Source organism: Ictalurus furcatus, chromosome 16 (genome assembly GCF_023375685.1).
Source record: "Ictalurus furcatus strain D&B chromosome 16, Billie_1.0, whole genome shotgun sequence".
Classification (NCBI taxonomy): Eukaryota; Metazoa; Chordata; class Actinopteri; order Siluriformes; family Ictaluridae; genus Ictalurus; species Ictalurus furcatus.
This window is the reverse complement of record NC_071270.1, coordinates 17,069,649-17,087,461: the sequence shown is the minus strand read 5'-3', so window position 1 is coordinate 17,087,461 and position 17,813 is coordinate 17,069,649. Positions and strand designations below refer to the sequence as shown.

The 17,813-nt window shown below is 38.5% G+C and overlaps 1 protein-coding gene across 1 annotated transcript; it reads right to left on the bottom strand.

Moving 5' to 3' along the window:
* Window positions 1-2,752: 2,752 nt before the first annotated feature.
* LOC128620615 (long-chain fatty acid transport protein 6) lies at window positions 2,753-17,476 on the bottom strand. The gene is made up of 10 exons (XM_053645820.1): window positions 16,767-17,476; window positions 15,961-16,167; window positions 15,264-15,422; window positions 10,598-10,722; window positions 10,249-10,443; window positions 9,940-10,030; window positions 8,148-8,346; window positions 5,640-5,737; window positions 4,691-4,821; window positions 2,753-4,424 (listed from the first exon to the last, which is right to left on the bottom strand). The coding sequence occupies exons 1-10, from the start codon at window positions 17,248-17,250 to the stop codon at window positions 4,248-4,250; spliced, it is 1,866 nt and encodes a 621-aa protein (XP_053501795.1). The 5' UTR covers window positions 17,251-17,476; the 3' UTR covers window positions 2,753-4,247.
* Between the last annotated feature and the right edge of the window lie 337 nt (window positions 17,477-17,813).

The window sequence follows — 17,813 nt, the reverse complement described above, 5'->3', positions numbered from 1 at the left end:
CCCAATGGTGCAGGACCAAATGTAGTTTTGTGATGGGCCATTCTCAGCACATCTGCCGTACCTGATACCTTCATAGCACCACAACACACAAACCAACACCTTTATTACATGGATATAAGTAATTTTATAAGTAACCTTTGCAAATGATCTAAGGTGCACAACTGGACCATTATCAGTTATTATAATAAAACTTTAAAAAGACACTACATGGATGTTTATGTAGTAAAAGTAGACCGCAGTAACAAGAAGGGTACAGTTTTTCTGAAAGTGTAGGACCAGGTGTTATTTGTGAGGTGAACCATTCTCAGTATACAGTAGCTGCCACACCTGACACACTCATAGCACAACACACATCACCTTTACTATCTTTTACATGGAAACATGGCTATAGTGTACCTTTAAAAATCATTTACGGTACATACAGTGGGGGAAATAAGTATTGACCGCGTCAACATTTTTTTCAATAAATATATTTCCAATGAGGCTATTCACATGAAATTTTCAACAGACATTGGTATTAACTCAAGAAATTCACACATATAAAGAAATCCAAACATTAAAGTCCATAAAAGAAGTTATGTGTAATAAAGAGGAATGACACAGGAAAAAAGTATTGAACACTCTAAGAAAAAGCAGTTCTCCAATGCAAGGTAAGGCAAGGAACCACCTGAAATCTGTAAGTAATCAGAAAGTAATTATACCTCCTATCTGTACAAATTAATATCAGCTGTCTTAGTAAATTGCTGGTCTATAAAAAGGCTTTTCGTTACCAAGGTTTCACACAAGAAACATCTCATGATGGGTAAAAGCAAAGAGCTCTCCCAAGACTTTCACAACCTTATTGTTGCAGAACATATTGATGGAATCGGATACAGACGTATTTCAGAACTTCTGAATCATCCTTTAAGCACCATTGGGGCCATTATCTGCAAGTGGAAGCAACATCACTCCATCATCAACCGACCATGCACAGGAGCTCCTCACAAGATTTCTGACCAGGGAGTCAGAAGAATAGTCAGAAGAGTTGCCCAAGAGCCAACGATCACTCAGAAAGAGCTCCAGAAACACTTGGAGGCAGCAGGTGCCATCGTCACAGAGAAAACAATAGGAAATGCGTTCCACTGCTCACGCTCACTCCGCAAGACTCCATTACTAAAGAAGAGGCATGTCGAAGCTCATTTAAAGTTTGCTACAACTCATGTGGACAAGCCTATGAAATACTGGGAGAGTGTAGACTGGTCAGACGAGAGCAAAATTGAACTTTGTGGCTGTCATACTACACACCATGTTTGGAGAAGAAATGGCACTGCACATTAAAAACACTATGCCAACAGTGAAGTTTGGAGGTGGAAGCATCATGCTGTCGGGCTGTTTTTCATCCCATGGTACTGGCACACTTCATATAATTGAAGGAACGATGTATGGAGCCCTTTACCGGGAGATTCTTGAGAAGAATCTGCTGCCATCCACCAGGATGATGAAGATGAGACTTGGGTGGACTTTCCAGCAGGACACCGATCCAAAGCATACAGCAAAGGAAACTCTCAATTGGTTTCAGAGAAAAAAATCAAGGTGTTAGAATAACCCAGTCAATCACCTGACTTGAATCCAATTGAACAAGATTTAAAGACGATATGTTTAGAAGAATGTGCCAAAATCACACCTGAATACTGCGGCCGATTAATTTCTTCATACAGGAAGCGTCTTGAAGCTGTCATTACAACCAAAGGCTTTTCCACTAAGTATTAAATAAATTTCAGTTAGAGTGTTCAATACTTTTTTCCTGTGTCATTCCCCTTTTTAAACATAACTTCATTTTTGGACTTTAATGTTTGGATTTCTTTATATGTGTGGATTTCTTGAGTTAATACCAACAACTGGTGAAAATTTCATGTGAATAGCCTCACTGGAAATATATTTACTGAAAAAAAAAATGTTGACACATTCAACACTTATTTCCCCCAGTGTAAATGGACCGTAATTATTTTTAAGAGTAAAACCCTTTTCGGGTACCACCCTAGTGACAAGTAAAGGTACAGTTTAGTACCCAGGCTAGTGTAAGGCCAGAATTTATTTGTGTGGTGGGCCATTCTCATCACAGGTGGCAAACTTGAAACACCCATAATAGGGCAACACACACTATTACACCATTATCAGTCAATTAATATTTGGTCAGGGATGTTCCTGTGGTGGTCATAACCATCGTGGCTCCATCACACTGTAAATCTGTAACTTTTATACTAGAGTTGTAGAATATTATCTCTGACTCTGTTCAACAGAAAATTAAATGGACATGCTGCTTTTGCTGCATACTTAAACCAGACACTCCTTTTAAAGTCACATCTAAAAAATGATTAAATATCCTGTCATACATGTAAGACAGAACAGGAGGTATGTAAAGTGTTTTGTGTAGCAGAGACTAATCTGTAATTTCCTCATCTGTCATTGTGCGCTCACTGATGCCCTGCAGCATTATGCTGATAACAGGTAAGCTGCGTCCTGTTTGCCAAGACAGTGTTGTGTGTGTTTAGAGGCCAGAATACAGTTAAACCAACACATTCCATAGGCTTAAATCTACACTGCTGTCTGACAAGATGTTTTACATAGAATTCAGTACATCTCTGCTGACCTCTAGTGAGGGAAAGTTATTATTTTCACTGGTCTTTTAAGAGTTTACACACAGTGCAGAAAGCTATGCCCAGCTAATGGCTGCTGTCCAAACAGAGGATTCGCTCAACCAGGAGCTTCTGCCCAACCTGGCACTTCTAGCAGAAAGCAAAAGGAAGTTGAACAAAATACTAAATGCAGAGGTGACAATAACTGTAAAAATGTGATTTTTATTTGTGCACGTTTAAGCTATTTATGACATTTTTCATAACTTTTTGAACTTATCTTGATGAAATAATTCTGGGGCTAACTGAATCAAAAGGTGGCATTCTTGCAGTTTTACGTCATTGCAATTTTTTCACTGTCACATGCAGATCCTCAAGTGATCCAGTCCAGATTTTACTCTGCTCTCAGTCACCTGGCTACTAAGTCACATTAGCCATGTCTCATTGTATATACACAATCACAAGCACTCTGTCTTTGCAAAGTCTTGCCAGTGTCCCACTGAGCATTACTGAGTCAGTATCAGTATTGTCTGTTTAGTGTTTGATTTTTCTTCCAAGATGTTTTGTCTTGTGCTTAATTCCCTACCTACATTAGGCCAGTTTGCCCATGTTTTAAACTCTGCCTGTACTAAATTTGGCTTTACATGTGTTAATAAAATGCACTTAGTGTAATAGACTAAATCAGCATTTATACATAATAATCCAATTTCCTTCCCCAGTCCAAAGACATGAACGGTAGGTTGATTGGCATGTCCAAAGTGTCTGCAGTGTATGAATGGGTGTGTGAATATGTATCATTGTGCCCTGCGATGGATTGGCACCCCATCCAGGGTGTACCCCTCCTTGTGTCCGATGCACCCTGGGATAGGCTCCAGGTTCCCCGTGACCCTGTAGGATAAGCGGTATAGAAAATGGATGGATAGATGGACTGATCGGGTATTAAAATGAGTTTGGTTCTACTATTACAATTATAGAAAACACCAGAACTATTAAAATTTGTAGAAACAAAATCCCAAATAAAAAACATATAACATCATCAATCTTACTAAATTTACATAAGTTATATAACAAGGTTTACTATATATCTTATAGTAATAAAGTGAGTTAGAAAATCCAGCATAGCATGTATTTATAATTAGCTATTTAAAATATAATTTGCTAGGCAGTATTGTTAAATACAAAAAAAAAAAGAAAAAAAAGTTAATTCCTGACTTAAACATTTAAAATGTATTTTATGCTATTTCAATAGGATCTTTGAATGTTAAATTATTATTATTTTTTAAATTTCATTAGGTGAAATGTGGACTCCTAAATCCAGACATGGTGAAGAAATTACTTCCCATGGGCTTCCACATGGAATATTCTCAATATAATTCACAACGTTCTCCAACACTTACCACATAATGAAAAAGCACTTTAAAACACTGTGAAAAGTGACAATGCTTTTGAAAAATTTCCAGTGTTTTCCTCCAAGGTCCAAATTAAAATATAATTTTTTAAAAAATACATTAGCTCTCAAATGTAAACCCTGGACAGTATTCCCTGCAAAAATAATAAAACAGTAACCAATGTGCTGCGTTGTAGATTAATCCAAACTCAGATGCACATTCCTTCACGTGTCCATAAAAGACAGGCTCAGAGTCGTATCTTGCCCGAGACAACATCATCGTACACACTCTGAGAGAGGGGGATGTAGGTTTTCTTAGAGCTATCCAGGAAGTAGAGTGGCGCTTGAACAGCCTGAGGACAGAAGCCATCCTCCACTAGCTTTTTCTTTTGCTGCTTAAAGGTCTCCGTCACGTCCAAGAAAGTCTGTGGATGAAAAGGAATGCAGGAGTCCTGAAACAGATGTCTTCTCTCCATTAAAAGCCCTGACATAATAAATTATACTAGCTACAGTAACAACGAGACAGTGGAAACTTGGAAAATGAAAATTTGGAGGAAAGATGTTCAGGGCATAGTTTGCAATAATGCACAATAATACATACATGATAATTGAGGCTATACTTAGTGTAAAAACATAATTGCCCCTTATACAACATTGATTTAGTAGGCATTGATCTTTATCATTCTCTTACCTGGACTCTTAAAAACCATGGCCAGGCATACGTTGGAAGGTTCTGTACCAAATGATTGTAAAGGCTTTCTCCATCCAATTCACGGCCTTCCTTTAAGACCACAGCTGCCATCCCTGCTTTTCCCTCGTAGCCTGAGTATGAACAAGGACTATTCATGTAGATTAATAAAATATGCTGCACTTTTTTCCATTCCTAGCTGATACTCCAACTCAGGTCTGCAAGTTACCTTTCACACTAATATAAGATCACTATGATTTTTTTTCTCTAGATTAGAATTGGAGTACAACCATTTCATCCTGTGTCAACATAAAAAAGTAATTTCTCTATCTTTCTACTGTAGATACACTTTGCTTTTGGGTATTGGGTTAATTTGAGCATGAAAAAAGTACCATTCCATTGGAATAAGGAACCCATGTGGATGGTCCCACAATAAATCCCTAAAGATTTGCACTTCCCACAAAAAAAAAGTTTAAACCCAAGGCTCTTCCTTTCTTCAGTGGATAATTTCATCTGCATATAGCAGATTTATACCCAAGAACTCCTTCTGTAATCATCTCAGGACTCCTATTCATAGTATGTTCATTTCAGCACACTTAGTACTGTTTGAGTTAACTTTTCAACATATGTATACTGTAGTGATTTATAATCCCACTATCCGGTGCCACCCAGAAGAGTCTGGTTCTTCTCATGTCATCACAGGGAGTTTTTCCTTGCCACTGTCACCTCTGGCTTGCGTGTTAGAGATCTCAATTTCCATCTGGATTTCTGTAAATCTGCTTTTTAAAAATGTCTATTGTTCAAAGTGCTATTCGAATACAATTGCATTGAATTGAAATAAACCACATTATTTTGTAGCCTGTAAAAGAGAACCATTAAATTGTATGCAAGCTTGTCTCAACTTCAGAGGAACATGAATAGACTTATAAGGTCAAAAAGGACTTTATAAAACCTGGCACAGTGACACCGTAAACGTTTACATCCTGCAGGAACTCCAAACAGCCTAAAACCTCAGAAACCTCAGTGGTGGCCACGTTCTCTCCTTTCCATCTGTCAACCAAATATGAAATATACACATACATAGGAAGAGGTTATTTAAAAAAAACAACAACAACAACAACAACAACAACAACAACACAAAAAAAAAAAAAAAAAAAACAATGGGAGGGAAAATATATAGGAAAATAAAAACCTATTTTATTATTATTAATTTTAATTATTAATTATATGATTAGCACATAAAGCTAACTACCTAAAGCAGAATTATTAAGCAAGTAATTTGTTTGTGCAAAATAAGCAAATATAATGATTTTGTGTGTAATGATTTTGTGTTCCTGAGGTTAGTTTGTAACTCTTATGAGAAACGCTGGAGGGCCATATTTGTGAACATGACTGATTACACTGGACCAAGGATTGACACCGATGGTTCACAATTCAGTGTATATGTGTGTTTTATTAGTCTTGTGCCTCAGTCTAAAGAATCACAAGGAATCTTATTGGGAAAAAAATGTGTCAAATTAAACAAAGCAACTATGTGACACAAGGTGGCATTTTGGTCCAGTTGGAAAGAAGTTTGTCTTAGGCAATGACTGCATATGGTACTATATACATTATATGGCCAAAGGAACGTGGACCCCTGATCATGAGTTTGTTGAACATCCTATTTGAAAGGCAAGGCATTAATATGGAGCTGGGCCCCCCCCTTTCGCTGCTAAAACAGCCTCCACTCTTGGGCGTTTTTCCACTAGATTTTGGAATGTTGCTTGGGTATTTGCCCATTCAGCCACAAAAGCATTAGTGAGGTCGGGCACTGACGTTGGGCGAAGAGGCCTGGTGTGTAGTCAGCATTCCAGTTCATCCCAAAGGTGTTCAGTGGGGTTGAGGTCAGGGTTCTGTGCAGGCCATTCAAGTTCTTCCACTCCAACTTTGGCAAACCATGTCTTTATAGACCTCGATATGTGCTCAGAGGCATTGTGATGCTGGAACGTGTTTAAGCCCCTTAGTTCCAGTGAAAGGAAAATAAAATACTACAGCATACAAAGACATTCTAGACAATCATATGTCTTCAACTTTGTGGCAGAAGTTTGGGGAACACTCACAAATGCGTGTGATGGTCAGGTGTCCACATACATTTGGACATATGGTGTACATGGAGCCAGGTAAGCTGAAGCCGTACACAACAATGTTGCTGATTTAGGCCCTTGCATAGGGGACATCAATGAGCAAAAGTACACTTTTGCCACACTAGCATTATTTTAATAAACTATTATAAAAGGTGGTACTTTGGCCAGAGACCAGAGACTTTTGGCCAGAGACCAGAGACTTTTGGCCAGATGTTATTGCATCAAAAGTTACAGGTGAGGATGTATGAGGGGGAAAAAACCACCAGCAACCTTCTAGACAACTAACTTACTAATTAGCTGTAGATTCCCACTGGGGGAAAAAATCCCAATAAGACGCTTCCTTTCTAGGATCAGCCCGATCAACATTCAATAACTCCGGCCAAGATTTCATACATTAGCACAGTGCTTTGTCATGACCTGCCAAACCTAAGCAAGACAAACGGCCCCTTTGTGCCTTCATGCTTCTTGGGGTCCTCAGGGAAGGGACCAAGCATTTGACCTGATGGCATGCTTGCTAATGTGACTATTGTTCTCCCATCCTTCTGTCATGGTAGCTGTTTCTCCATTAACATGCCACAGTCAGAAATCTCCCAGTCAGCCTTGGTGTTGATCTCATTTACTCTACTCTAAAGTACACTACTCTCTATTGATAAGCCATCTCCAGAACTGGCTTTGTAAGAGGAGTCTTGCGTCACTTCTGGCATTTTCATGAATGAACGCTGCCTAGTTTTTGGCCTGGCTCTTTCGAAGAGCTGCCAGTGTTTATTAGTCTCGGCCATGATTTCCACTCGAGCGAAAGGGTTGGGAGGTGCTCTGTCCTAAGTATTCTCAGCAGGGCGAGTTCATTCACATGAAGACTAGAATCAGTGTACACAAGGGCCAAAAGCCTTACAAATGCAGCAGGGTGTTAGCATTTACATCGACGCCCATTTTGATGAATGGCTGCACATTAATCTTAAATTCAGAAACTCATTTGAATGTTAAAAAGTACATGATGCATAACATAGTGTGCAGAGAGCTTGTAGAGAAACTGTTCAAGGACAGAAATAATTTAAGCAAGACAAGGCAAAATTTGAGAAGTGACTCTCCAAGTACTTCCCTAACTGCTTAAAAGCAGATAATTTCAGTTGTGGAAAGCATATTTTTTCTAATGCTACATTTAGAAAGCAAGTTAAGCACTAATCAGCTTTATTTATGTGCCTTTTTCTTGTTGTTGCATTAACCAGGTGCTAAGACTTTTAAGAAATCCTTAGGAAAAAAAAGTCACCACCCAGATGGCCACCCAGAAAGATACACAACAAATAGCTAATGCAGTTAAATGTACAGCAATGTAATACCTGAATGTGTCTCCTATCCTGTCTTTGAAGTAGACAAAGTCTCTGTGATCCTGAAGCATCAAATCCCCCGTGTTGAAATATACATCCCCCTCCTTAAACACATCTCTCAGCAGCTTCTTTTCAGACATGGCTTTGTTCCCAGCATAGCCAAGAAAAGGGTTGGTGAAAGACAGCGGGGCAACCAGCAAACCAACTTCACCTGAAACAACAGAATCAAATGACACATACATACAACTTCCTCTTATTACAAAAGCTATCGACTACAGATGAATCACCTATAATACTTAATATACAGTGCATCCGGAAAGTATTCACAGCGCTTCACTTTTTCCACATTATGTTATGTTACAGCCTTATTCCAAAATACTTATGTACATGTGCTTTTTTGTTTTTTTAATTTTTAATAAATTTGCAAAGATTTCAAACAAACTTCTTTCACGTTGTCATTATGGGGTATTGTTTGTAGAATTTTGAGGAAAATAATGAATTTAATCCATTCTGGAATAAGGCTGTAACATAACAAGATGTGGAAAAAGTGACACGCTGTGAATACTTTCCGGATGCACTGTACCACAGCAGTGCTGAATTCTCGAATCTGTTTGGCGAGGTGTTGATGAATTTTATATAACAGCAGCTCTGACTGTTATATAGTGCTAGCTTATGGTTTATAAAGCGCTCATGCTAACTTTATCATTTCTATAGCAACAATTCCATCACAGGGACTCATATGGTGGACACTCCACATAATCTATAATGACTGATATATATATATTTGTTTAATGTGTTGTTATTTTACAAAGACTTAATTGTTGATATTGTGGAGCTTTCTCTAATGAAATGTCTATTTAACATTTACGGAATGAGTTTCTGGTGCCAGCGCTTTGTAAATGTCTGCAAGTAACCACGGGCAAATTGCTGTGGCATAAGAGGAATAAAAACACGTCAGGACATGCCGTTATTGGAAATTAATCTTCATGGTAAGTGCCCTTCATGTCAGGATGCATCACACCGCCCAGGCTGAATGCCTGAATCGGATCATTTTCATTTATTTTCATATAAGAGCACGGCTGAGAAAGTAGTTCTGGCTGCAACATGAACGATGAGCTAATATTAATGCGATCGAATGCGCTCTAATACTTTATTATTTCTATAGTAACAGCTCATACACAGTGTATAGCAAATGCGCTACATAATCTAAGACTAATAACTAACGGATTTAAAAAATTGGTTATTTAACATTTATGGAAGGCGTCTGGGTTGTAAGCACTTTGTAACAGTCACTGTGCTTTGTGATGTTTATCACCACAGGAAAGTCCTTAGGACAGTAGTTTACACTTTCCAGATACATTTTTGAGTGAGAGAGAGCGAGAGAGAGCAAGAGAGAGAGAGAGAGAGCGATCTAATCAAGCAAGAGAGAGAGACAAAGGAGAGGGGGGTAAAAAAAAGAGCGAGGCTGGTGAAAGAATGACTGATTGATGACTGATGATGACGATGCCTATAACATAAGTAAGAACAGGAACTAACTTTTCTCTTGGAAGTTCCACAACATTAAATCTAACTAAAAAGCATTCAAATACATCATACATTAATAAATTTAAAACACTGTAATCGCTGTGATATAAGCGGAATAACACTCCAGAAAGGGCTGTTATATGAAAATAATGCACTTCAGGGTGGGGGGTAGTGGAACTCCGCACTCTGCCATGCCGCATCACACCCCTGCCATGCAATATTTCCGTGTAACAGCACGGGCTATCGTGTGTTATTCCTTACTTAACATCAGACTTCTCACCTTTATTCACTTTTAAACAGCGCCCTTTATCTGTTCGGATAGGTTCATATGTTTCTGGGTCACATTTCAAAAATTCGAATGGTAGACTGCGCTGCAATACAGAAATCAATAAAAAATAAGATGTTATTGAAGTCATAACAAATGTTAAACCTTCAGCAATCAATCCTGATGCATAGCCAAAGCGTATACATTATTATTTCAAATTTTAGAAATTATAATGAATCCAGAAGCTAAATCAATGCTATAATTTGTACTAGGCATTTTCCAGGAAAATATGGTCAACCTCAAAGTCTGAAAATCCAAATTAACCTTGTTGAAATAACTGGCTCGCCCAATAGGTCCAATTTCAGTGGTGTAGTTAACGAAGCCAATACTGGCCTCGGTCAAACCGTACGCCTCGCAAATCTGGATTTTCCCAAAGCGTCTAGAAAACTCCTTCCAGACGTCTGCTCTAAGGCCGCTCCCTGCAGCAATGCGCACTTTATGGGCCATCTCCTCTGGAGTCTGTGTACAATTAAACCAGATTAGCAAAGAGTAACAGGTAAGTGCAGTCAGGGCATGCTCTTGAATAGCATTAGACATAGCTTCCTGAACTAAAACAATGAAAACTGAATTGATAACAAAAGTATCAATGAGAATAAAAAAGCAATGCAACTACCTCGGGTTGATTGATCAAGTATCGACAGAGCTCTCCAATATACTGGAACACAGTAACCTCGTACTTGATGCAGTCCTTCCAGAACTGGCTGGCGGAAAATTTCTTCTTTAGAACACATGTAGCTCCTGTGACCAAATAAGTAAGCTGAAGAGGTTTTGTAACATTAAAGGAAATATCCACCCTTAACAACCAGCATATCAATATTTACTTTATGCTTAAATTCTGAGTTCACTTTTTTGTGAACATGTTGGTCTATTTTCACTATACTTAATGGTTTTCTACATTACCCACAATGCAGTTTGACTTCTATTTGCTCAATTCCTACACATTCCAATTTGCTAATGCTATTATCCATATCATGGAAATATCTAGGAAGGAAGGAAATATTGATGAATTACTAAAACGGGAAGCATTCCATCCGAAACTTAAATGAAGACCTAATGGTATTTTCATCATTAAAAATATCTTTTCTCTTTGAAGAAGGATATTTACTTACAGATACATGAACACTTATCTTCACTTGTTTTCCTGTATTGACTAATGACAGACACCCGATGCAGGGAGTCAACTATTTAGCCTATAATCCCATTATTAAGTAGACCATAGTGTTTTTGATGATAATGTTATAAATACTTATAACATTAAATAAATATCATGTATGTATGATTTTAAGCAGAATCTTTTTTTTTTTAGTCTAGTCTATTATTGTACTGGTAGTCGATAATGAAAACGGAATAAACAGCATTGCTTTAATTTGTGTTCTCTGAGGAATACTGTCTCATAGACTTCTGCAACCTTGTCAAATAATTAAGATAAAATCTCTTCAAGCATGTCATGTGGTCCCTTGCGGGCTATTAAAAATGGTAATGTGATCCAAGATGACTACACGCCGATGACGATTTAAAGCTGAAACGTTTGTATAATGTAATGCTTGAACAGAGCCTAATGTATGCAGACCTCATCCTTTAAATGGTTTACATATGAACTAGTTCATGTACCTATAGAAGTATGACAACTTATCGACAAGGGTGAGTGCGGTGTTAACTCTGTGTTATGTTGGGAGTTTTCATTTAAGCTACACATCTGGGTACATTCTGCACTGTAAATTCACTGCTGTTCATCAAGCTGAATCCAGTCCTGGTTGTGTTTTGTCTCAAACCTGGTTGTGTCTGTAGATAAAGCATTAATCGTCGGAGACTTTAATATTCATTTTGATAACCTGGACGACCCTCTAAGATTAGCGGTTGTGTCCATCTTAGATTCAGTAGGGATTAATCAGAACGTAATCGGGCCTACTCATAATGGTGGTCACACTCTTGACCTCATACTAACATACGGACTAAGTATAGAAAATATTATCATTCTTCCGCAGTCTGAAGTTGTCTCAGACCATTATCTTATCTCGTTCATAATACGAATTGATCATAATATTTCCACCTCGCCTCGCTACCGCGTAAAACGTACCTACACATCAGCTACTGCACCGAGCTTCATAAATAACCTCGCAGAAACATCAATTAGATTTGGATCACCGTCAGATCACATAGAACTCGATCAGGCGACTGAAAGCTTGGAGTCAACACTCCGCTACACGCTAGATAGAGTGGCTCCACTCAAAAGGAAAACAATTAGAGAAAAAAAATTAGCACCCTGGTATAACGATCAAACGCGAACCTTAAAACAGACAACTCGACAATTAGAACGTAAATGGCGTCAAACCAAACTGGTGATATTTCAAACAGCATGGAAGGAGAGCCTACTGAAATATAGGAAATCTCTTGGCGATGCTAGAAAAATCTATTTCTCCACCTTAATAGGAGACAACAAAAACAATTCTAGATTCCTTTTCAACACAGTAGCAAAATTAACTAGGAATAAAACCACTACAGAGAGAAACACTCAATCATTACATAGCAGTGAAGATTTCATTAAATTTTTCATCGATAAGGTTGAAAATATTAGACGTGAAATACAGGCCATTAAATTAAAACCGGACAGTACTGTAACAAACCCATTACATGACAATGTAGCAATATCAGATCAATGTTTAGAGTATTTTGCTTCGCTTAGAGAGACCGAACTAGCTACATTAATCTCTTCAGCCAATTCATCAACTTGCATACTAGATCCCGTACCTACATGTTTGTTTAAACAGATTTGTCCAGGAGTAATTGAACCACTTCTAAATATAATCAATTCTTCCCTAAGCACTGGCTATGTACCTAAATCACTTAAATTAGCAGTTATTAAACCCTTGATTAAAAAACCTGATCTTGACCCGTCTCAATTGTCCAGCTATAGACCAATATCAAATCTCCCCTTCATCTCTAAGATTTTAGAAAAGGTTGTAGCAAAGCAGTTATGCTCGTACTTAGATAGGAATAACATTCATGAAATGTATCAGTCAGGGTTTAGACCTCATCATAGCACAGAGACAGCATTAGTTAAAGTAGTAAATGACCTTCTACTGACCTACGATCAGGGTTGTGTCTCTCTGCTTGTGTTACTCGACCTTAGTGCAGCTTTTGATACTATAGATCACACTATTCTCCTTGATAGATTAGAAAATGTTGTTGGTATTAAGGGAACAGTCCTCTCCTGGCTCAGGTCTTATCTGACCGATCGTTATCAGTTCGTAGATGTAAATGGTGAATTCTCCATGCGTACTGAGGTTACTTTTGGAGTTCCACAGGGTTCTGTTTTAGGCCCACTGCTCTTTACTTTATATATGCTACCCCTAGGTCAAATTATTCGTAAACATGGAATTAGCTTCCACTGTTATGCTGATGATACACAGTTGTATGTTTCAGCGAAGCCAGAGGACAGACAGAAGCTTAGTAAAGCTGAGGATTGTGTAAAGGACATTAGACATTGGATGTTAACTAACTTCCTTCTACTTAATTCTGATAAAACAGAAATACTTTTATTAGGCCCACGTGTAGCTAGAAGTAATCTTTCTGATCACATGGTTACTCTGGATGGTCTTTCTGTTTCATCATGTACAGCAGTTAAAGACCTTGGAGTGATTATTGACTCCAGCCTATCATTTGATGCTCATGTAGATAATATTACTAGGATAACCTTCTTTCATCTCAGAAATATTTCTAAAATAAGAAACATATTGTCACTACATGATGCGGAAATACTAGTTCATGCATTCGTCACCTCTAGATTAGATTACTGTAATGCCTTACTGTCTGGATGTTCCAGTAGGAATATAAATAAGCTCCAGTTAGTCCAGAATGCAGCTGCTAGAGTCCTAACTAGAACTAGAAGGTACGACCATATCACACCGATATTATCAATACTGCATTGGCTCCCAGTAAAATCTCGCATTAACTATAAAATACTTTTATTAACCTATAAAGCACTAATGGTCTCGCGCCACAATATCTAAGCGACCTTTTGGTTTTATATAATCCGCCACGCCTACTTAGATCAAAAGATGCAGGCTATTTGACGGTACCTCGAATAGTGAAGGCTACAGCAGGCGGAAGAGCTTTCTCTTATAGAGCTCCACAGTTATGGAACAGTCTTCCTATTAGTGTTCGGGACTCAGACACAGTCTCAGTGTTTAAGTCTAGGCTTAAAACGTATTTGTTTACTCAAGCCTACCCTGACTAGATTCTGTTCTACTACTTCGCAGTCATAATTATCTTTTTTCTCCCTCTCTCCTTTCGCCGAGCCCCACATGAATTTATGGAGATACTAGAGATCCAGATCCTTTCTGCCTCTGGATGGAGCTCAAATCTTCTCTAATTCCAGACTGCTGGGACTACGGCTGCTCCTAAGGCCATACAGACTTCATATAAATCCATAATGAACTTTTTCACACTATCTGTTGTTACCCAGATGAGGATGGGTTCCCTTCTGAGTCGGGTTCCTCTCAAGGTTTCTTCCTCTTAAAACATCTTAGGGAGTTTTTCCTTGCCACCGTCGCCACTCAGTGGCTTGCTCAGTTGGGATAAATTCGCACCTTTAATATCTGTATACCATGTTGATATTTCTGTAAAGCTGCTTTGAGACAATGTCTATTGTAAAAAGCGCTATACAAATAAAATTGAATTGAATTGAAGTTCATCAAGCTGAATCCAGTTTACCCTGAGATTTCCCATATACAGAAAACCCTGTATTGATCAAATTCTAAATGTTTTCCAGCAAATGCAATTCCATGGTACAAACTTTTACAAAAGACCCCACTAATAACAACACTTCAGTATAAAAGAGTATAGTTTATTTATTTATTTATTTATTTTAACTACCACTTTAAATTATTTTCACAGCCTTTCGTAAACTTAACATAAAAACTTCCAGGAATTGTGCATGTTATAAATACATGTATTTCCTGAGGGCAACATGGCTAGGTATTTCCTGTAGGCATATAAAGTCCCCCATAAACTACACACACTATTGTATCGCTATTGCTCAGCTTGAACATAGTCCTGATACATTTAAACAATCAGGAGATCCAGTCAATATTATATAAAACTGTATAAGGTGCTCTTAACTAAAGTAATAACACAGTAGCACTGTTGTGCACATTTATAATTATACACTACATACCCATTTATCTAACATTAAATATCTGGTTTTAAAGCGCAACTTCGCTTCTTTATTGTAAAAATCATTCACACTGTCATATGAACCTGAACCTGAAATTCCATACCTAGATCAATGCATCCGCCAATACCCAGCAGAGAGGCGGCCATATGGTAGAGAGGCAAGGTGAGATAGATGGTATCGTTTTTATTGGCCCCACACATGCGGAAGAAGGCCATGCTCATCACAGCCTTGATGTGACTGAGCCGAGCAGCTTTTGGAAGTCCTATGTAAAAGAGGACAAATGAATATACTGTTGACATCTGATAGTAACAATAGGATGCTATTTAAGTGTACAGAAAATGGATGGATGGATAGTTTAGGCCAGATTTAAATCTGAATACAGATACAGATAGAAGAACTCTTGTGTCTGTAACTTCTTGAAAACAACCTCATTTGCTTTAAAAATAAACATTGTCTTGATTAGAATCATTTTATTTACAGAGGGAATAAAAGTTGTTTTGGGTTTATTTCTCATGCTTGACCATAAGTATCTGCAACTGTTACACTTACGCAAGCTGATTGTCTGACAAACATGTTTGTAAAGACTACACACAACAGCAGTAAGCAGTTATAAGCCAGCGTTCCATGTAAACAGTACACACAAAAGCAGGGAGGTTAATGGGCTTTTGCTTTTTTTGGATTAGGGTGGACTAGGGACTACATGGCTATTTTTCAACTTGTCCAAAAACATTTCGGCATGCAAAATTCCATGAACCCAAACCACTTTCTCCACCCACGTTAGGAAAGCAGCTGAGCAGTACCTGTGGTGCCTGAGGTGAAGATGAACAGGAAGTTGGATGTGAGATTTGGCAGGGGAAAGTCGACTTGTGGCTTTTCCTCTGAGGCCAGCTCTACTTTGTCCAGCAATGTGCTGACGCTCTGACGTGAGCAGCTCTTTTCAGTTACCCACACATTAATGCTATTATCCGATAGAGCTGGCAGGACATCATCTAAAAACTGGATAAAATCTATGGGAATAAAAATATATATATATTTAAAAACCCACACTATAAACACGACTGAATGTCAGTATATTTAGACAACATACAAGTTCAACCCAAATATATATTTAGTATAATTCTGGGTTTCAAATTGTGTGCGGTTACTCTAACCCTATGATGATGTGGCTATAGATTTGGGTGGAAGCTTTATGTCCTGTGAGAACCTCGAGACCCAGGTTCTAAGAAAAACGGATGGACAAGTGCCAACTAAATGTTACTTCTCTTGAAAAAGCATGTCCTTTCAGCACACAGCTTGGCATGTGGTGTTATACAAGATACAACAAGATCTTTAGGGAAAATAGCAGTGACTTGTGGGAAAAGGAAATCAGACTGTGTCTACTCTGAGCTGAGTGTGCTACGTGGTAGATTACAGCTCACACCCAAATGGTTCCTTATAGACCCTACAGTATAGAAGTGCTCTAGGTAATAGTAGCCTACATAATGTGGAGCACTGTAAATTCATTTCTGGGTGCAGCCTGGGAGTTTATCTGACTGACAGCTGGTCCTGAAAATCTGACCAAGGACTGAATCTAAACCATAAACGTTCAGTGTTGCAATAATAGTACCAGATCCAACGATGAGAAATTTGGCACCACAGCTTTGCAGACAGTGCTGAAGAGATCTGGATTTGATGTTGGAGTTGAGGAAGGCCACCTCGCAGCCCAGTTTACTCAGCCCAAACCAGGCGCACAGGAAGTCGGGCTCGTTGCTCATCCAAAGCGCGACAGTGTCACCGTGTTTCACACCAGCCTCGCTCCGGAAAACATTCGCAAACTTGTTGCTCCTTAGATGCACATCCATGTAGGTCAAAACCTCCTGCTCGAAAATGATGAACGGCTTCTCAGGACTCTGCTTTGCCTGGTCAACGAAGCGGTCGAGATAGGTGAGAACCCCGCGTTTCATCTTCGCCATCGTCGCCTTCCCGACCTTTCGGACCTTTAAGCAATACATCAAGTCCTCCCAAAAATAAGGGTAAAACAGCCTCTGGTAAAACAACAGAGCGGCAACTCCGGCGAAAACTGTCCAAACTGCTAATGCCCAAGAAATCATCCTTATAAGACAGACAGGGTTGTGTTTAAACAAGGCGTTGATAGTCCGCTGTACTGAGCTGGAATATCCCTATATTTAAATACCATCTCGCAGTACGGCGCATGCGCATAGCCGAGCTCATTGCATTGTGTTTAGTTCTTTAGTAACTTGTTGCAATGTCTGACCTGTCAGCTCAAATTCACTTAAAAATGCACCTAACGTGACCCTATAAACAGCGGGTTTAAAAATGGTTTATAAAAATTACTAAAATATACTAATTTGTCTTATGCAATTTATGCCAACTTCATATTTCCCCTCATATAACGTTACATAGCGTACTTGTGTTGTTGTTGTTGATTTTTTTTAAATAGCAGGCATAGCATACATTGACTAACAAAACCAAACCACACGTTTAACCAAAAGGTATTGCCAACATAATGTTGTTAATACATACATGTACTTTTGAAAGGTACAATTAAATTATAAATGAAGTTAAATGTGAACAAAACCTTTTGGTTTCCGTCTTTTTCTGGTGCCATGGAAAATTCCAGAAATGACTCTTGATGCAGTGTGTCTGCTCACTT